The following is a 20,127-nucleotide window of genomic DNA, read 5'->3' as shown; positions in this document are numbered from 1 at the left end:
AATAAAATTTTAATTTTATTTTCAATTTTAGTCATTTATTTAGTCATGTATTTATTTATTTAGGTATTTATTTATTTTGAATATTGGCAGTTTTGGTCCTCCATACTTGGTGTCCCGCCAAATTGACAAAAGAAATAAATTCAAATCAAGTTTATCGTTAATTGTAAAATTTGTAAAAATTAAAAAATAAAAAACACATGGTCACAGTTTAAAGCTTTTATTTGTTCATTTCCCTTAAAAAAATAAAATAAAAAAAAAAATCAGCAGGACAACATAAGTTGTCAGATCAGGTGGGCAGTGCTAGTCGTCGTGGTAACGGGAAGCCAATCACAGAGCAGTGCTCATTACCACGGAAACGGGATCTCAGAAGGGTTGCTTGTTGATGAATCTGGAGAAGACGGCGAACGCCGCCGCGGGTTTGTCCGTCGGCACCATGTGACCCGAGCCCTGCGATTGGGGGGTTGAGTTCAAAGTTCAGCAGACGGAGACGGCCGATGACGTTGGGTGGCGTTTACCTTGACGGTGAGGAAGGCCAAGTTGTTGAACTCTTTGACGAAGCCGCCCACCTGACGCCCGCCCGCGTCCTCGTACAGCCACGGGCGCCGACTCACCTGCACCTGCGCCGGTCACAAGCTAGTTTGCTTTTTTTTCTTCCTCCTTTTTGGGATATTTTATGGACACTTTTTGGGATCATTGATAAAAACTATTTCATCTACCTTTCGTCGCATTCCGACCGAAAAATTCGGACTCTGATATTTTTGGAATATTTAATTATTCTGTGTTTCTTTTCTTTTCACCTAAATCATCCATTCTATGTGATCATTTTTTAGACTTTTCTACTTTTGTCAAAATTTCAGACATTTTCTGCATGTCTTCTTCCTTTTTTCATTGAACTATCTAACATCTTTGGCAATTTCATGGACATTTTATGGTCATTTTTCTGCTTTTCTTCCTCCTTTTTGGATATTTTATGGCCACTTTGTGGACATTTTTGGGTCATTCATAAAACAATTTCTTCTACCTTTCGACTCTTTCTGACCTAAAAATTCAGACTGATATATTGGGAATATTTAATTTCTTTTAATCTAATTAATGCTGATGTGATCAATTTTTAGACTTCTCTACTTTTGTCCAAATTTATGACATTTTTAGCAACTTTCTGCATCTCTTCCTTTTTGTGACATTTTTCTGACTTTTTTTTAATTTTTTTTAATTATCTGACATCTTTGGCAATTTGATGGACATTTTATGGTCATTTTCTGATTTTTGGATATTTTATGGCCACTTTTTGGACATTTATAAAAACCATTTCATCTACCTCTCTTTCTGACCTCAAAATTCATTTTTGGAATATTAATTATTCTGTTTTTTTTTTCTTTTATCTAAATTATGAACTCATTGAAAGAATATTTGATTTAAAATGGGAAAAAAAATTCCAGTTTTTGTTGCAGTCTTTGTCTCTCTTCATCTCGCCTATTTATCTATTTTTGTTGTTGTTGTCTACTAACCTCCTGGTTCAAGGACTCGACGAACCACTCGTCTCCCATGAAGTTGCAAGCCATGTCCACGTCGCCGTTGTACACCAGCACGCGGTACTTCTACACGCACGCACACACAAGTTGGATGTTGAAACATCATCAAGAAGAGGAGGCGCACGTCAGCCTTACCAGCGCGGCCAGAAGCTTGAGGTACTGCTTGCTGACGTCCGCATAAAGACGACCGTAGTTGAGGTACACCTCAGAACTGGAGAAAAAAAATAATAAAATAGACCAAAGCAATCGATGGCAGCACTGTCGTCGGGACGATGGTGGAAAAAGGCGGCGAAGCGTCATGGACAACTTTTGCACTCAGCGGCCGTCGTCCGAACGCTCACCTGCAGATGTTCCAGTCGAGCGCGTCGTCGCTGACGTGCAGCGCGCGCCGCACGTGCGGGTCGTTGAGGAAGCGGGTGACGGGCGTGGAGTTGGTGCAGGGCGGCTCCAGCCGCACGCGCCCGGAGCCCGACGACGCCAGGCCTCGCAGCTTCTGAAGTGCAATTCAAAAAACAAAACAAAAACATTGATTGGATATTCATTTCTCATCATTGTGATGATGATGATGATGATGATGACGACCTTGTTCCACATCTGCGTCCACTCGTGATGGATGAAGACGTTGCCCAGGTCTCGCACCACCAGCTGGTCGCGCTCCACACTTGGGGGGGGGGGGCAAAAAAAAACACAAAAAAAACACACGAGGCCGTTGACGAACCCGCACGCAATTTCAAGCCAGAAGCATAATTGGGGGGTTCTGAGGTCAGAGTTCAACTTGGAGTCAAGCGAGCCGATGACAAGCTGCTCTACCTGACAGCCAAACAAGATGCAAACTGACAACATTCTAAATAAAGACATACATAAATAAATAATTCTCATGATATATTTATTTCGTCAATGTCTTTTTTTTTTTTTTATCTATTTTTACTTTGTCATTTATCTTTAGATCTCTTTTTTATTTTTGTATCCATTTTTCCTTTGCCATTTATTTTTATATTCGTTTGTTTTTTTTCCCCCAATCTCTTTTTATTTTTGTATTCATTTTACTTTGTTATTGTTATTTATTTTATATTTATTTTTTTCAATCTTGTCTTTTACTTTTATATCTATTTTTACTTTGTCATTTATTTTTACATTTGTGTTTTCCAGTATCTTTTTTTCCTAATAATTTTAGTTTGTCATTTATTTTTATTTTTTTTCAATCGAGTGTTATACTTTTATATCTATTTTTGCTTTGCCATTTATTTTTTTTTCACTCTTTTTTTTATTTATTTTTGTATCCATTTTACTTTGTCATTTATTTTAATTTTATTTTTTTTCAATCTCGTGTTTTACTTTTATATCTATTTTTACTTTGTCATTTATTTTTTGAATATCGTTTTTTATTTCTGTATTCATATTATTTATTTATTTTGAATTTTGGTCCCCCATAGACACACGCAGACGCACAAGACAGGCGGCGCCATCTGACCTGAACCTGCGGGGGGCGCTGCCGCCCGGGCACGGCGCGTACAGGTTGTACATGTTGAGTCCCGAGTTGTAGATGATGTCCTGAACCTCGGCCAGCTGCCGGGGAAAAAGAAAAAAAAAAAAAAAAAAAAAGCAAAAGGAGGCGTGTCACGCGAGCGGAGGAGGCGAGGGGGGGCGGGGTTTCGTCGGCGACACTCACGGCGGCCGAGCAGTTGGCGTCCGGGTTTCGGTGGAAGTCGCACTTGCCTTGGCGGCAGCACGACGCCCGCAGACGCGCCCACAAGCGGCTCCCCAGCAGGCCGTGGTAGTACGCAAAGTACACCAGCGAGTTGTCGTTCTGCTCGTAGCTCGACATGCCGTTGCCCACCGCCACGCCCTCCAACACGCACACGCCCACGTCAGCAAATTTCAGCACATCAAATCACGTCGCATCAAACATTTTTTTGCTTCAAGCCACCGTGTGTGGAAATGGACGCCATCTTGTGTGTGTCAACAAAACTCAAATCAGTCTTAATATTCCTCAGAAATTGTGCGCTTCAAAAAGTCAAATCATAAAATATGTTCTAACCGTTAAAACTGAAGATATAATCCACATTTTTCCATCGAAATGTATGCAAAACTGAGTCAGTTGCCGGACAGAAAAATATCTTTAGCTGATGAGTCTTCTTCGCCTGAAGACTGGCGTCCATTTCCCCGCCACTCTTATGAGGAGCTCCCCCTAGTGGCCCGCCAAGTCATTGCTCAATAAGTCATCAACAATGGAGCCGTTATAGTGGATGTATATCAACTAGAGATATCGCGATACTTGCGTTGGTGTATCGATAGTCTCACGGGAGACAAAGTTGCCGATTTATTTCGATATCGCTATATCATCACACTCCTAATGTGATCCATTACAATAATATTCTGGTCATTGATGGTTGGCAAAAAAATTCACGTCAAGCAATTTTTGTGGTCAAAATAGCCCCAATTTTTTTTCCCCTGCCCAAATAACATTAGAATGATCATAAAAACATGATTAAAAGGTCATCTGAGTTCATTTTCTACTCGTGTAGCGAGTACTCAAAAGTAATCAATCGCCAAAATTGCTAAAAGGCCTCCAAAGCAAAGCCGATTAATCGGCGACTCCGAGCAAGTCGGCCACTGGCGGGCAGCGGCGAGGTTTCACCTGAAGGTTGAGGGCGTCGTCCTCCATGACCCTCTCGGCCAGCGTGGGCACGTAAATGCCGCCGTAGCTTTCGCCCGTCAGGAAAAGCGGGTTGGCGCTCAGCTCGGGGAAAAGACGGAAGAACTCCTTCAGCGCCAGGTAGTTCATCATCGACACCTGAGAAACAAACAAACAAATAAAAAAACAGCCCGTCAAGGAGACGGCAGGCCGGGTCGAGGCGACGTGACCACCCCCCCACTGCCCCCGCTGACCTCGGTGTCGTTGGTGGCGTAGGCGCCGTCGTCAGAGTAGGAGAAGCCCACCCCTGCTGGAGACTCCAGGTACAGCATGTTGGCGATCTGCGAGATTAACGTCAAACGTCGTCATGACGACACAAAATACACGCAACACAAACGTTGGCTGATACATTTTGTCCCTCCCAACCACCAGATGGCGGTGCTGAAACACAACAGAAAATCCCCACAGAGGGTACAAAAAAAAAAAAAAAAAAAAAAAGATGATTAATCGAGCACATATTGGCCAATTTAAATCGGTCCAGCAGTGCCATTTAAAAATGAAAATAAATAAATAAATAAATAAATAAATAAATAAATTGTGTGGTGCGGTTGTGGACGGAACGAGCAAGGATGCAAAACGGAGCACAAGCAACGCGTCCGGCGAGGGGTCGTGACCTTGTTCCAGGAGTTTGGGTTTTCTCTCAGCATGACGCCGTCATCCTCCACCTGCGCAAACAAGCCGCGTTTACTAAACCACGCCAGAAGGGGGCGCTGCCCACAGACGTCCCATTCAATGCAATGTTGCTAATTAGGGTCCGACCGATTAATCGATGATTGGCATTCAAAACATCGGCCAAATCAATCGACCAATTGGGCCAAAAGGCCGATTATTTCCCCCTTAAAATGTTATCGAAGAAAGCCGACATTTCCCACGCTGTGAAAGTACCCTGAATGCACCATTTTGCTTGTGTAGCATTAGCAACTAGCAAGTGTGTAGCGTATCAAATTAATTATAGACAAAATATTAACTTTTTATTGCTATAATGGGCTAAATAAGTGATGTATCCCTTTCAGTATTTGTTCTTTGTTTTTTTTTCAGTTGCTATTATTTAAATTTATTATATTCTTGTTTCACTTTCTTACCATTTTTATTTTGTCGTTGACCTTTCAAGTTATATTATAGAGTTAAAATTTCAATGATTCAAAAGGTTTTTTTCCCCTCAAAATTCAAGGACGCAAACATCCAGAATTGGATGCGGTACATGAATATTTTTCAGAACTAATAATTAGCAGATGAATCTGTAATTTTTTTTCTGCCAAAAATGGGTATCAGTCGGGCCAGAAAAGGTGTCAAATGGGCGCCACGTACCAGGAAGGGTCCGTGCTCCGTCAGCAGCCCGTCCAGCGAACTGCATCCGGGACCGCCGTTGAGCCACAAAACCACCGGGTCGGACGCCGGAGAATTCTGAGACTCCACGAACCTGCCGGCAGGAAGCGGGTTGAGTGCGCGGCGGAAACGACGCGTGCCGGATTCGGGCGCGCTCGCTCACCAGTAGTGCAGATGCTTGCCGCCCGCCACGCTCAAATATCCCGAGAAGTGGCGGAAGGCGGGCTGCTTGGGAAGGCCGGGAAGGTGCACAACTTCGTCGCCAGCCGGCGCTGCCGCCGCCATACTCGCCGACAGGAAGTACAACAGCACCGCCGCCGCCGCTACCGCCATCTGTCAGGAAGTGACATCATGAGGTGACACCAGCACGCTTGCCGTCAACCTCTGAGGTGCAACAATTAATTGATTCATCAACATCTAACTGACCAACACAATTGACAATTATTTCGATCATCTCAGAATCATTTAAATTCATTTTTGAACTAAAAATAATAATAATAATAATAAAGCTTTGAATTGCAGCTTCTCAAGAGATAAAGTTATACAGCTGGCTTTAAAAATCATAATCAGAAGCGAATCAATTTTTCTTTGAGCGCGAACCATGAAAATGTCTTCTTTTTTTTTCTCATAAATTAACAAGAAAATAGAATTTTACTTCATGACATTTACTGTTCAGGTGAATTATTTTTGGAAAGTATTTTCATACATTTATGAAAAACCTGACTTCTAGCACATTATGACAATTCAAAATCTTTTGAATTCATATTTACAATTATTGAAATAGAATGATGAAAACATTTTCATCTCACCCATGCTGATGTCAATGTTTGTGTAAAACTTAAGTGATTATAACACGTGTTATTTTCATGAATAAACGAAATCATTTAACCAGTGAGTGTTTGTGGAGTTTTTTTTTTTTTTTTTTAAATCATGTCATTGACATTTAATAATAAGAATTGATGTTCCATAATTAATCAATATCGAACTGAGCTGAAGTGAATCAAATCCGAAAAAAATTAAAATTAAATCGAAGTGAACTTCATTTATTTATGCCAATATCCATATTTTGCTGATAATTTGAACCCCGGTGTGACGTCATCGGCGAGAAGGCAACCAAGCACTTCCGTAGTCGTTTAGCAGTCGCTGATTGCAGGACAACCAAAGGGTTTTTTTCACCACAAAAAAAAAAAAAAAAAAAAAACTGAGCCAGTCTCAAAATTGATTTTTTTTAAGAAAGAAAGTCGCTACGTAATGAGGACCAAAAAAAAAAAAAAAAGGAACAAGCTTCGCTTGCACGTGCTTGTGACGTCACATCATTTTCACCACTCAAAAAAAAAAAACACTACACACAAAAACTACTACACGAAACAAACAAAAACGGAGCTTTCGCGACACATTTGAGCACACTTCGTCTTTGTTGAGGCGATTGAAGGCAAACGGCTGCGTCACTTGGAAGCGTCTACCTAAGTTTGCCACACTAGTCAGAGATTGCCAACAAAGTTAGCAGAACGAGCTAACAGCTGCGCGGTAACTCGGCGCGACTTCCACAAAAACAACAATCGAGCCGTTCGACTGGTGACAAGGACGACAAATGTGCCACAAGACTCAAAATGCGTGAGCCGCCGCCGTCTTACCTTCGCCGTTGTCACTCCGCATCTGCTGCCGCTTCCGCGACAAGAGAGAAAAAATATTTATCTCTTGCTGCTTCCGGGTCACATGACCACCCGACGAACCGCGTGACTGGCCTCTTTACAAGGTCACGTGATGGGTGACCTGCGTATATATGGGTGGACAGCCGATAGCCCACACACGCCACTATTTTTTTTTTTAACAAGTAAAAAAATCACTCAATACTTGAGACCCCAATATTAGATTTGGCAGAGGCATCTTTTGTTGAATTATTCTTAAAAAAATAAAATAAAATCCTCCTGTACTAAACATCATTCAGCATACAAGTTCTACATGTATTAAAGACAATTTGTAAAATGTCTGAAGTCCTGTTTGTTTCATAAATTGAATACTTCAGAAATCATGCTGTTTCTACTGTGAATACTGTCTCAAATGTTCTCAATTTGGATCATATCATATGCCGACAAATATTTCTTGGGAGGAGCAATATGGCCGCCTGGCCAGCGCTCCAGTGATTTACCAGCTTTGAACATTTACTTTTGTCATACTGCATTTGATCGAATTCACACTATGCCTTTAAAGTCATCGTTTTGTTTTCATTTCCTGTTCTATATTTATCTTATTTTGCATTTAATTCACACTACAGCATGCATTTGTTAATTACGTCACCCAACTTCTCGCATTTGTTGTCATTAACAGGACACATTTTAACCTGTTAATGAAATGTACTTATTTTATGTACTTGTATTTGATTGAAATTTCTCTGAGCAGTTGAGTCCTCATATTTCCTGCAGCGGCTCCACTGTCAACAGGTAGTTACACAGCACGATTTTGTTGTCATTTTGGTGGCACTTATACAACACTTGCGCGTTTTCAGAAAACCACCAGTGATCCCATGTGAATGATGAAATATGGAACCAACATCTCCATTCAAGTGGTTACCATAGCAACCATCAGCCAAGCATGAGGCAAAACAAAATTTATTTAAAAAGAAAAAACAGCAATAAAACCAAAAGGAACGTTTGTACAGTGTGCGTCTTGTCTTGTCTTTCAAGGACGTGGAGGCGGTCTCAGGCCGGGAGGGGGCGGTCCTACCGAAAAAAATTAAAAAACAAAACAAATCAGACGGAACATGAAGGAGGAATTGTTGCGAATTGTGACGACGAGGCGCTTTACCTCTCATGCCAGGGGGAGGCGGCCTCATGCCTGGCGGGGGCATGCCCATGGGGGCTCCTCTGCCCGGGGGCATGCCCATCGGCGGACCCATCGGGGGACGCATGCCAGGAGGAGGACCCATCATACCTGCGCACAGGTTAACATCCCCAATCATAAGGCAAGGCAAGTTTATTTGTATAGCACATTTCATACACAAGGCAACTCAATGTGCTTTACACGAGGAAAGACAACACATAAGCATAAAAAAACAATAGTTAACATTCAGAGGAAAAAAATAAATAAATAAAAATAGGTTACAAAATTTACTAAAAATAAATAAATAATTTTTTTTTAAAAAAAATAAATAAAAACTTTTTTAAAAAAATAAATAAAAACTCCACATTCGATTCCCAAAAGGGTTATTATACTTTTGGAATTTTTCATTGTAGTTTATGTTTGGCAGAATTTTAAATAAATAAATAAAATAAATATATTTTTTAATCAATTATTCTGTTGTAAAATTCAAACATTTTTTGAAAGTCTTGTCAAACAGTCTCATGTAGTATAACCTCATTCATATCGTTATTGTTGGCAGCATTAAAAAAAAAAAAAAAAAAACTTGTTTGAAATTAAATCTTAACCGATTGACCAGTTCATCTGCAAAATTGAGCCAATGATAATCGTTTGGAAAATGAGCTGATGGATTCATCCGGCTGCAAAGATGACGCCATACGAAAAGGCCGCTTACCAGGAGGCGGGGCCCCACGGCCCATTGGGGGCGGGGCGCCTCGTCCGGGCGGGTACTGCGTTGGCGCCCCAGCGATGCTCGCCCCCGCCGCCGCCGCTGCGACGGTGCCTCGGCCTTGCGGCGTCATCACCTGCAAGGAAAAAATAAAATAAATAATAAAAATAAATAAATAACTCATTCATGAGCCGACGTCGCCCGGCAACGGACGCCTTACCTGCTGCGAAGGACCTCCCACTCCCCTCACGGGCCCCGCCAGGCCAGCGGGAGCCTGGGGCATCGGGGGTCCGGCCGGGACGCCGCGGCCCGCTGCCCGTCCAACGCCGGGACCGCCGGCCACGCCCGCCAGAGGGACGCGGGCGATGCCCGTCTGACGGGAGTAAAGGAAATAAAAGAAAAAAGGAAAAAAAAAAAAAAAAAGGACGGTTAAGGTCGAGTCGACTTCAAAGTCGAAAATAAAATTCCAAAAGAGTTTGCCTGCAATTTGTGTGAGTGGTTGGCAAACTTCTCACAAGTTACCGTCACAAAAAAATAAAATAAATTGGTGGCACCCTCTAAATGGCACCATCCAAAAACTACACAAGACATACTCATAAAACTTGGAACATTACCAAGGGAAAAAAATAAAATAAAAATAATAATTTAAAGATTAAAAGTTGATGGAAAAAAAAATATCAGGACCCTTAAAAAAAATAAATAAATAAAAATCAAAAATAATATTTCTAAGAATAAAGCTGAGAGGAAAAAACTTGGCTTGCAGCCAGGGGCTAGCATTCGGACATTCAAAAAAAAAAAAAGAAAAAAAAAAAAAAAAGAGAGAAAAGAAACTTGAAACCAAAACGCAAATCAATCAAGTCCAGGTGAGAGCAGGTGGGTAGCGTAGCACTTCAGTCACGCGGCACTAGAGGGAGCAGCACACTGCACTTACATCTTTGGGCGGCGGGCCCTCCACCGTCATGGAGACCAGGTTCTCCCCCCTCAGCAGGACAAGGCCCAGGACCCTCTTTTCCTCACGCTCGGGCTGCTTCGAGTTCTTGGGCCTGCATGTTAGCACATACGTTAGCACACACGTTAGCACACACGTTAGCACACACGTTAGCACACACGTTAGCACACACGTTAGCACACACGTTAGCACACACGTTAGCACACACGTTAGCACACACGTTAGCACACACGTTAGCACACACGTTAGCACACACGTTAGCACACACGTTAGCACACACGTTAGCACACACGTTAGCACACACGTTAGCACACACTGATCTATATATCTATGACTGGATAGCCAATAGGCCAAGACTTTCGAGGTGGCAAGGCCGCCATATTGCTCCTCCCAAGAAATGTTTCTCGGCATACATTTACAGTTATCCAAATTGGAGAACATCTGAGACAGTACTTTGCAGAAATAGAATGATTTATGGTGTTTTAAATGTATTAAACATAAACAAGAGGACTTAAGACAGCTTACAACTTGCCTTAAGTACATGTGTAAATTATATGCTTCATAATGTTTAGTACAGGAGGAAACTTGTATATATATATTTTTAAAGAATTATAATTATTCAACATAATAATTCAACAAAAGATGCCTCTGCCAAATCTAATATTGGGGTTTAAGGAACTGAGTGATAAAAAAAAAAAAGAAAAAAAAAAGGGGATCTTCAAAGCAGCACATGCTTGTTATTTATTTTTATTTTTTTTACTTGTTAAAAACTAGTGACTACCCTAGCCTTTAGCGTTAGCGTCGCGGGACTTACTTGATCTTGCGGAACTCGTCGCAGTCGCACAGGATGAGGTTCATGTGCTTGTCGAAGGCTTTGAAGGTGCCGATGAAGATGCGGCCGTCCTGCAGGATGCACCTCATGCGGAAGTCGATGTGCTGCAGCATCTTGCTGCTCTTGCCCACCGTCTGCAAAAAAACAAAAACAATGTCACGCGCTCACACATGGCAAACTTGATACATCCTTTAATTACATGGACAGAGGAAAAAATGGTTTTGTTTCCATCCGGGAAACGGAGCAGAAAATGTTATTAACTCATTCACTCCCAGCCATTTTCATGTTCTATTGCTATTGCTAAAACATGGAACCTACCAAAAGAAAAATGTCTCTTCTTTCATCAGGGGAAAAAAAAAGAAAAAAAGTACGGCATATTTTTTATCTGTTTTTATGTTTTGTAGCAATTAGCATTAGAATTAGCTAAGTTTCATCATTATTCACAAACCTGTTGAAAATACTGGGAAAAGGAGCTTGTTGCAACATGGACCTGGTTGATCTCTTATACTTTGCTGCCACCTGCTGGCCATTTTTTTTGTTGTAATAACTACCATCGCTTTAAGCAACCACTTCAGGTCAGAAACTGCATAAAAGCCTTCATACAAAAACTCTAGCAAACAAAAACCTAAAAAACGTATAAATACGTTTTTGGGAGTGAATGAGTTAAAATTAGCTTTCATTTTGAAAACCTTCACGCCCTTTTGTGTCTTTTCACCACGTTTTTGTTTTGCCACCGAAGATGGGCTACTACCGGTATTATCACCCGAAGCATCACCCTCTCGAGCACGATTCGAACCCATGACCACCGCGCTTTCGGGCGGACCGCCATAAACATTACGCCACGAGCTCGTCCACATTCACTGGATCAGATCTTGCACTTTTAGTTCTCGTGCGATTCACGGCTAAATAGCACCAGCGAAAAGTGTAATACTTGAATCGGTCAAAGGAAAAGAAAATCAGTCTGCAGCCATAATAGTGAAAATATACACAACATGACGGATACGGTCAAAGTTTTGTTGTATTAAAATTGGTGACTTGCGAAGGAAACGTTCTTGTGTGGCCGATTTACTTCCCTTCATGTTCGTTTGCACTGAATTTTCCGAGCGCTTCCAAAGGCGCATTTGAAAGGCTCTGAAAGCAACGTCGTCCCAACGCCGAGCGGCTAGCTAGCGACATGCTAGCACTACAAATTTCAAGACCAGCCCAAAAATAAATGAAATTATCTGAAAAAAAACTGACAACGTAAGTCTTCTTCTAAAAAATACAAAAATAAATACATAAAATAAAGCGGACAATGTTTCAACTGAATCGCCAGCCAACTAAAGTTTGCCCGCCCGCGAAATGCCGACATTCATCGGCGTCCATTGAGTGGCAAATCGGGTTAAAAAAATCACATCAATGGTGGTCTCGTGGATGCGCGCATCGGGTCAACTTGAACGTGCGAACGCACTCACCATGTTTGCGGTTCTGATGGCTCCGATTGACGCCGGATTCTCAGATCAAAACCCCTCAAAAAATTGAGCCGCGGAGATCCCGCCAGGCCCTCTTTATGTATTTACCGGAAATGACGTCGCCTAGCATCGGCGCCTCCTCCCAACTTGTCCTCCTCACACAACATAAACCCTCGAACGTTCCTAGTAGCACAGCCCACAAAATTCGCTAGTTGGCCCTCAAATGATGATTTAAACACTGTGTATACTTACTTATGACTATTACAAAATACAAAAATAAAAAATAAATTAAAAAAATAAAAGATCAGTGACGTCACCGTTTAATCAACACACGTGTTTTGTCCCTTTACTAAGCGCAACACGCACGTCATTATCGCCCAACAAACTGCGCGTTATCATCAGTGTATCGTCATCATTATACCTATACGTAAAAGCTTACATTTACATGGAATATTACATTAGGGAAATAATAACATCCAGTCTTTTCAACCCCTGCCTTTGTTGTGTCTCATTTGAATGACTAGTTTTGTTTGCATATTAGGTTATGTTGACATGATGTAAAATTGTTTTGCATGCAAGTTGCATTTATGTAGAGCACTTTGCTGTGGCTGTTCTTCTTCACTAAGATACGATACTTTTGGTTAGTCCACACGTGTGGGTGCCATTTTTAAAACAAGAAAAAATATAACAAATGAAAATGTATACAAAACTATAAAACTATTCATAATAATAATTCACAATATTTTATTTTTGCAAAATGATCCTAATAAAACATGAAAACAAGAAATATGACGTCATCACCGCAGGACAAACGTTCTTTAGTGGTCACGTGTTGATTGATGGACGGCGGTATAAGTGTCGTCATCCCTCCCAGTTGTCATGGTAACCACCAGGGATCCCGAGCACCGCAGCTGCAGCTGCAGAGTCACCGCCACGCACGCGCACGCGCGCCACCACCGGGATGGCCGAACGAGTTGACGTTACGGACGAACACCAGCGAGGGATCGATTACGTCCGCATCCTGCAGTGATTGATTGACAGCTGTCAACAAGTCGTCTCCGGCCCGCACGCATCAGGTGATCGAGCGAACCCCGCCGCCGTCTGTATGTCAGGTGATGCGCGCGTGCGTTCCCACTCTCCGTGAGGTGCTCACAGTTCTCATGAACGTCAACAAAACACCGCTGCGGCTTGTTGGACTCGTACGCTTGGTTGCTGATGACATCATACCTTAAGTGGTGACGTCACAGCCTCCGTCTGGCTCAATAGAAAGTGAGTGCGCTGGTGGTGAGACGTATTTTGTTGACAATCTATCGTCAATTGTTTCATTTTATAAACTGTGACATTTTTTTTGTGTAACATTGTAAATAAATAAAGTGACTTAAATATTCAATCCAATCAAATCAAAATTAATATCCCTCAGAAATTGTGTGCTTCAAAAAGTCGAAACATAAAATGTTTCAGGTGAGTCAGTTGCTGGGACAGATAAACACAAGTCAAAAAAAGTCAGCTGATGAATTCTTCTTCGCCTGAAGACTTGCGTCCATTTCGCCGCCACTCTAATGAGGCGCTCCCCCTAGCGGCCCGCCAAGGAATTGCTCAACAGGTAATTAACAAAGGAACCGTTCTAGTGGCTGTATATTAACTACAAATATCGCGATACTTGCATAGGCGTATCGATAATCTATCGGGAGACAAAGAATCACGATTCATCGCGACATCGATATATCGTCACATTCCTACGAATAATCAGAACCCCTCTTTGATGAAAAGTGATTGATAACAGTATATGTCACCAAAATGGACGCATCCTATTGGCCGTTCAGGTGAAGCTGTTGCCGTGGCAACGTCCATCGTGTCCCCTTTGACGCGCTTACATAACAACTGCAGCCTGCCACTATAAATATATTACACTGTGCGCGTGTGTGCGCGTGTGTGTGATCACGCAGACGGCTGCGGCATGAAAAGAGAGCAAAATGTCCTGCCGGTGCGCGTTTGGCGGTCAGGATGCTGATCGCCATGACGACTGCCGCCGATGTCCCGCAGACGGCCGCGCGTCTCCGCCGTGGACGGCGTCGCCGGAAAGCGACATCGCGCCTCTTCTGCCTCCGGCGAGCCGCGGCGGGATGACGACGAGACGGCCCGAGAAGACGGCGCAAGGCCAGGTGAGAGCGAGCGGCCGAGCGACGGGATGTTTCCGCCGCCGCTAACGAGCGACCCGGCGCACGCAGATGGCGACGTGGGCCGAGTCGCCGGCGCCGGACGAGCTGGAGTGTAAAATCTGCTACAATCGCTACGACACTCGCGGCCGCAAGCCCAAAGTTCTGGCGTGTCTGCATCGAGTGTGCGCCAAGTGTCTGAAGAGGATGATGGACGTGGGTGAGTCGCCGCACGCCGCCAATCGTCGCTTCGCCCATCGCGCGTCGGCGACCGCCAAATGTTCAACATGTCGGATTCCAGCCGCTCGCTTTCTTCACTCCCCGTTGAAAGCCGACAGGTTTTTTGTCCATCCGTCCATCGATCTTGCGCTCGTGTTAATTCCGTCAACAAAAACGAAACAAACATAATTTTGTCAACTCACATTTTTCACCGGACTAAAACTAGACGAGACTATAGACTAAAACCCTCACTAATAAATAACCGGGATTAAATCAATCTGCATTTTTGTCGACGAATGAAGTCGAGACGAAAATGTCCTTCACTTCTGGAAAAACTGGACTAAACTTGATTTCTGTTTTCCAGTGTCCAATTTTAACAAAGAAACGGCGCCGGTTCTCGTTCAACGGCGACAGCAACACTGCCTCCCAGTGGACGGAGGAGGAACGGGCCTTAGTCACGTCACGTGAATATCTCTGAACATCTCCAAACAGCGTGATGTCGAAAAAATAAATGCGCCTGCGCGACGATCCACAGCTCGCCAGCAAACGTCATTGAAAATGCAAAAAGACGTGAAAATCACCAATTTATTTGTGTGAATATTTTTTGAGACAAATCTGCTTCATTTTCCCATCTTGAGGATTCGCGCTTACGATTTGTAATGGACGGACGGATGGACAGTTTTTGCTTTGATGGTTTTTTGGATGGTCAGTTGAAGCGTTGACACGGAAGAACTCGAAGCTACGCTAGCAACAAAAGTGCAAAGAACCTATTGAGTGCAAGCGTTTGCTGTTGTCGTCCTGCAGGCGAGTCGTCGTCGTCGTCGCCGTGCGTCCTCACGTGTCCCTTCTGCCGCCACCAGACTCGCCTGCCGCAAGAGGAGGTGAAGGCCGCTCCTCGTCCTCCTTTTTCTTGAACCATGATTAGTTGATTTGGCCCCGCACATCAGACAAAAAGAAAGGGAAGACATTTTCCATTTGAAATGTTTCTTCAAGCCCAACAAAGATGTCGTCTTCAACGTGCCATCAAAAGTTTGACAGGCAAAAAAGTTGGATGTTGCAAACGTACACAAACCTCTTCAATTGTATACTTTTCTTCTCTTAATACAAAGAAATTCGGAATAATGATTGAACAATAGGGAGGCTATTGTTTACTGCACAAAAAAAGTATTTCCATTGTCTTCAAATAGAACATATCGATACTTTTGAAAATACAGGGAGTCCTCGAGTTCCGTTCCTATGCTAGCCATGTAAACTGAATTTCTACTGAAGTCGAATTTCCCCATTAAAGTCAATATTTACATCAAAATAATTTGCATTAAAAAAAAAAATCTAAAATACATTTAAAAAAAAAAATGCTGTCCAACTGAAGCCGATTCTTTGCCGAGGTTCGTCTGTGTCTCTCCTTTCTGCGATCGTTTTATGATGTCTAGCTTGGTTTCCATGGTAACTGCTCTCCTTTTGGCTGGACCAACATTGACAGAAGACGTGGCTTTCTTCTTCCTTGGGCCCAAAAAGCTCCAAAAAGAGCCCTCCAAAAAGAGGGCAAAAAAGCCAAAGATACTCCCATAAGTGTACAAGCGCTAGCACTGGCGCTATAGCTAAGGGAAAACACTGACTGCGGTCTGCGGGCGATATGGCGGACGAGGAGACAAAATGGCGGACGGGGCCAAAATGGCAGAACGAGCGTAACCGTTGTAAAGTCGAAACGCCTTTGAGTCGAGGACTCCCTGTAAATAACTTCTTAGTTGATTCAACCGTTTATTCTGATTGCTTTTTTTTTGGGAATGTAATCATAATTGGGTACATTCTCGACTTCCTCTCCTGCTTGTCGTGATGCGGAGGTGTGGCTGATGGAGGACGACCGCCACATCCTGGCAGTCCTGTCGTGTGGCGAGCGGGCTCGGCGAGGACGAGGACGAGGAGGAAGAGAAGGAGTCATCCCGCACGGAGAGGTTGTGCTCAGCCCCAACTCGCTGACAGGTGACGTCATCGATCCACACGCATCACGCTGGCCTTCGACTTTTTGACAAACATGGCGCATTTGTAGCCAAACGTGGAATGAAACACTTTTGGATTTGGATGATGTCGTTTAATTTAAGCATATTGCTCATATATAGCGATGGGCGAGTACCGGTACCAGCCGTATTTGAAGGTACCGACGCCAAACGCGACTCACTCGGTTCTGGTGACGCTGGCCGGTGGCAGTCACAGGCTGCCCTCTTGTGGAAATGACGAAGTATTGCCGTCAATTTTAATGCAATTGGAAGATTTATAGGAAACGATCTGTCATTCACACTGGTATCGGTCTGAAAAAAGAAGAAGTCCTAAGTTGTAAAATGTAGACCAAAATCTAAGGTGCTAAAACATGAGATTTTTCCCATAATGCCACAATTACGCATGCGCAAGTCAACACCTGGTACGAAAACTGTTTTTTTTTTTTTTTTTTTTTTTTAAGCATTTTTAAGCACGTTTCTTTCAACAATTTTATCATCAATATGTTGGAACGTCGCCCAGTCAATACTGTTGACTCTGTGATATGTCAAAGTGCCACTTTAGCCTTTCGCTCCGCTAGCTTCACGCTAACGGCAATTAGCATGTTGCGCTCCTTTAAGCGATGGATTAGACACAAACTTTGACACGCACAATATTTATATGTATCCTTTGTGAATTATTTGCGGGGGAGATGATGCGTTTTGGATCCCACTTGAGTTGTGGGCAGGACACGCCCCCACCGCGATATGATTGGCTGCTGCGTCCAGGCAAGCGGCCAATCAATGTAAAAAGAAGAACATTGCAATGCAACTACGGACCACTAGAGGGAGCCCGTGCAGCACTGGCGAGAAAAGTTAGCTTGGCGTCTGCCTCGGTGCTCTTTTCAAGGTGTGCGCGCGCGTTTCAGGTGCGGAGCGCGTCGCGCCGCCATCTTCTTCCGACTGCCTGGTGATCACCATCATGGAGCTGCCGGCAGAGTCGCCGTCTTCCGACTCGCTGCGGACCCTCAACGCGGCGGCGGTGGCGCTGTACCGGCGCCGAGACTCGCTGGCTTGCGACCTTCCCGCCCGCAAGTGCGGCTCCTGGACGTCGCGACCTTTGCCCCGCTGCCTGCTGGGGGCGCTGTGCCTGGTCAGTGCATTCGGACCACCGGTCTATGTTATGTGACTGGATAGCCGATCGGCAATCCAATTAATTACCAAAGATGAAAAGGAAGGACATTTTTGCGAGAATTTTAGTTAGTTTTCTTTTTTTTTTTTTTTTTTTTAAACATTTTTGTATTTTATTTCGTTGTCACCTTGATTTTAAGCTCACTTCCTGTGTGCGTGTGCGTGTTTGGATTCAGGTGTACTTGAGCTCGCTTCCGGTGGGCATCTACCTGCTGATGATGGCTCACCTGTGGCCGGGCGTGCTTCTGGTCAGCCTGGTCCCGTCCACGCTGCTTCTGCTGGTCCTCTACGGATTCTGCCATTGCTTGTGCCACCAGCTGCTGGAGGCGCTTGCCGCCCGTTGCCATGACAACGCCGCCGCCCTCGCCATCACGTCTGCGGCCGATGACTGACTGATAAAGCAAGCGAGTTGAAACATTAAAATGTGCCGTGCGCATAAAAATACGCGGCCGTGAATTCAACGGGGGAACTTTCAAGAGATTGGAATGTCGCCGGACTTCACCTTGTTGCTCATCTTCTGTCTTTGATAAGTTGTTCTTCCTCGAGTGCAGTGCCACGTTACTTCAAAAAAAAAAAAAAACACTACAAATGTTTCCCTTTTTAGGGAAAATGTGCGTAAGAATGCCAAATGAAAACTATGAAGGTCAAATGGAGCGCACCTTCTGTAGGCGAAGGTGCGTTGCATTTGCTTACCCTTACGTCCAAGTTGTTCGTTTGAAACAATGTGAACGCAACAAATGATTTTTTTTTTTTTTTTAATATGTTGATTGACGTCAGGCTTGGCGACAACTTTTAGGATGACAAGAAGCAGACTGTCAGTGTTGTTGTTGTTTTTTTAAGACATCCAACTGTCACGCGCGTCACACCAGCACGGCGGACTTACTGCTAGCCTAGCTTAGCACAAAGGGGGGAAGGGCCAGCAGCCATCTTGGCTTTCGATCACAAACAAACAGTCACGGGGGGAGATGACCAAAAGACAAAAATAATGGGGTTAGGGTTGCCCCCAAAATGTTTTCTCCTGAAAAAATTGAAATAATCAGTGAAAGAGAAAGAAAAATAGAGAGACAGAAAGAGAAATAGAGAGAGAGAGAGAAAAGGCGAGAGAAAGACATAGAGAGGGGAAAGCGAACGTTGGTCTTGTGCTAAACTAGGTTAGTAGCTATAAGCTAACATTTGTGTGTAAACACAATGAGAATGAAAGTGAATTAAAAAACAAACAAAACAAACAGAAAAACAATATGACCCTTTCTCCAATCAGCTGCTGTTCTAACTGCTAACTTTGTCACGGAGAAGTTTTTGGGGGGCGTCAGCATAAAAACGTGCCTCAGCTTGCCGGTCTCAGCTGCTCTCGATCGTCAAGACGACTGTCGACGCTGGAGAGACCAAGAAGAAGGATAACAAAACAAGCGGGACGACGACAACGAGGAGAAGACGAGGAAGAGGAAGAGGAAGAGGAAGGGCGGACCGAAGAGCAGCTCACCACAGCACAATAAGCTCCAGGTAGGTAGCATCTTTTTTTTGTTTCTTCCGCAACAATTGTAAGTGATATTTGATCACATTTATCAAAACATTCACTGTTATGATACATTTCCATGCTGACATTGGGGAAAATGTTTTTCTTTTTTCGTTCTTTTTTAATTTATTTATTTTTTTAAATAATGTACAATAAAAGTGTAATTTCACATCATCTAAAGTAGGCGGCAGTAGCACTCTTTTTTGCAAACAAAATCTTTTCATACTAAAAAAATGAATTGTTTTGTTGTAAGTTGATCTACATTTATTCTTTTTTTTTTTATTAACGTTAACAAGGATGTTTTGCACATGAATACATTAAGCAATTTGGTGACAAATTTCAAGTTACAGTGGAGAGTTGGGGGCACAAAATTCTTCTTCTTGGGGGTGGGGGGGTCATAACAGAAAACAAATGTCGAGTGCTGATTTATGCACAAAAAGAAAACAAAAAATTCTGCAGATTGTGACAAGCGACTGAAACATTCACTCACTCACTCGCTCACTTCTAGCCTTTCTGCTGCTGATGATGATGATGGGGTCGGAGGTCACCATGGAGACACTCGCGCGGGTCACTTCCTGCTTCCAGACGCTGGTGCGCGTCACTTCCTGTTTCCAGCAGTTGGCGGCGTCGCTGGGAAGTTCGGCCGACTGCGACTTCCTGCGGCAGGAGATCCGACACGTCAGGGCGCTCGCCACAAACATCGCCAACGGTGACAAACTTCCACTCACTCGCGCTCACGCGATTATCAATAGTCAGGTCAGGTCATA

The 20,127-nt window shown here is 43.5% G+C and overlaps 3 protein-coding genes across 5 annotated transcripts; 1 reads left to right on the top strand and 2 right to left on the bottom strand.

Annotated features, from left to right (window-relative positions):
- Positions 1 to 201: 201 nt before the first annotated feature.
- ctsa (cathepsin A) lies at positions 202 to 7,298 on the bottom strand. Its single transcript, XM_077530376.1, has 14 exons — positions 7,188 to 7,298; positions 5,717 to 5,886; positions 5,536 to 5,647; positions 4,842 to 4,892; positions 4,422 to 4,508; positions 4,171 to 4,326; positions 3,202 to 3,378; positions 3,004 to 3,098; positions 2,115 to 2,193; positions 1,874 to 2,025; positions 1,668 to 1,743; positions 1,509 to 1,598; positions 516 to 617; positions 202 to 447 (listed from the first exon to the last, which is right to left on the bottom strand). Exons 2-14 carry the CDS (start codon positions 5,884 to 5,886, stop codon positions 364 to 366), a joined length of 1,431 nt encoding a protein of 476 aa, XP_077386502.1. The 5' UTR covers positions 7,188 to 7,298; the 3' UTR covers positions 202 to 363.
- Positions 7,299 to 8,107: 809 nt separating this feature from the next.
- snrpb (small nuclear ribonucleoprotein polypeptides B and B1) lies at positions 8,108 to 12,483 on the bottom strand. Its single transcript, XM_077530770.1, has 7 exons — positions 12,315 to 12,483; positions 10,843 to 10,994; positions 10,011 to 10,122; positions 9,300 to 9,452; positions 9,086 to 9,215; positions 8,359 to 8,484; positions 8,108 to 8,273 (listed from the first exon to the last, which is right to left on the bottom strand). The coding sequence occupies exons 1-7, from the start codon at positions 12,315 to 12,317 to the stop codon at positions 8,233 to 8,235; spliced, it is 717 nt and encodes a 238-aa protein (XP_077386896.1). The 5' UTR covers positions 12,318 to 12,483; the 3' UTR covers positions 8,108 to 8,232.
- Positions 12,484 to 13,207: 724 nt separating this feature from the next.
- LOC144024062 (E3 ubiquitin-protein ligase RNF182) lies at positions 13,208 to 20,060 on the top strand. 3 transcript variants are annotated; one of them, XM_077530108.1, is made up of 8 exons: positions 13,208 to 13,387; positions 14,258 to 14,473; positions 14,540 to 14,687; positions 15,491 to 15,567; positions 16,528 to 16,666; positions 17,586 to 17,809; positions 18,024 to 19,347; positions 19,869 to 20,060. In XM_077530108.1, the coding sequence occupies exons 2-7, from the start codon at positions 14,285 to 14,287 to the stop codon at positions 18,237 to 18,239; spliced, it is 993 nt and encodes a 330-aa protein (XP_077386234.1). In that variant the 5' UTR covers positions 13,208 to 13,387; positions 14,258 to 14,284; the 3' UTR covers positions 18,240 to 19,347; positions 19,869 to 20,060. The 3 variants fall into 3 exon arrangements, with proteins under 3 accessions (XP_077386234.1, XP_077386236.1, XP_077386235.1); XM_077530109.1 differs by lacking the exon at positions 13,208 to 13,387 and adding an exon at positions 13,434 to 13,580; XM_077530110.1 differs by lacking the exon at positions 15,491 to 15,567.
- The last annotated feature ends 67 nt before the right edge of the window (positions 20,061 to 20,127 follow it).

The sequence above is a fragment of the Festucalex cinctus genome, chromosome 8, assembly GCF_051991245.1.
Source record: "Festucalex cinctus isolate MCC-2025b chromosome 8, RoL_Fcin_1.0, whole genome shotgun sequence".
NCBI classification, from domain to species: Eukaryota; Metazoa; Chordata; class Actinopteri; order Syngnathiformes; family Syngnathidae; genus Festucalex; species Festucalex cinctus.
The sequence above is the reverse complement of the archived record's forward strand: the minus strand, read 5'-3'. Positions and strand labels throughout refer to the sequence as shown.

Excerpts from the sequence above, each read along its gene's own strand:
- ctsa (XM_077530376.1), bottom strand. The coding sequence starts at position 5,886 with ATGGCGGTAGCGGCGGCGGCGGTGCTGTTGTACTTCCTGTCGGCGAGT. Across the intron at positions 2,194-3,003 it reads AGCGCCCCCCGCAGGTTCAG|TGTGGAGCGCGACCAGCTGG; the intron begins GTCAGATGGCGC and ends CCCCCCCCCAAG. Across the intron at positions 2,026-2,114 it reads GGACGCAGATGTGGAACAAG|AAGCTGCGAGGCCTGGCGTC; the intron begins GTCGTCATCATC and ends ATTGCACTTCAG.
- snrpb (XM_077530770.1), bottom strand. Across the intron at positions 9,453-10,010 it reads AGGGCCCGCCGCCCAAAGAT|ACGGGCATCGCCCGCGTCCC; the intron begins GTAAGTGCAGTG and ends TACTCCCGTCAG. Across the intron at positions 8,274-8,358 it reads GCCTCCCCCTGGCATGAGAG|GACCGCCCCCTCCCGGCCTG; the intron begins GTAAAGCGCCTC and ends TTTTTTCGGTAG.
- LOC144024062 (XM_077530108.1), top strand. The coding sequence starts at position 14,285 with ATGTCCTGCCGGTGCGCGTTTGGCGGTCAGGATGCTGATCGCCATGAC. Across the intron at positions 14,474-14,539 it reads AGAAGACGGCGCAAGGCCAG|ATGGCGACGTGGGCCGAGTC; the intron begins GTGAGAGCGAGC and ends CGGCGCACGCAG. Across the intron at positions 16,667-17,585 it reads CAGCCCCAACTCGCTGACAG|GTGCGGAGCGCGTCGCGCCG; the intron begins GTGACGTCATCG and ends CGCGCGTTTCAG.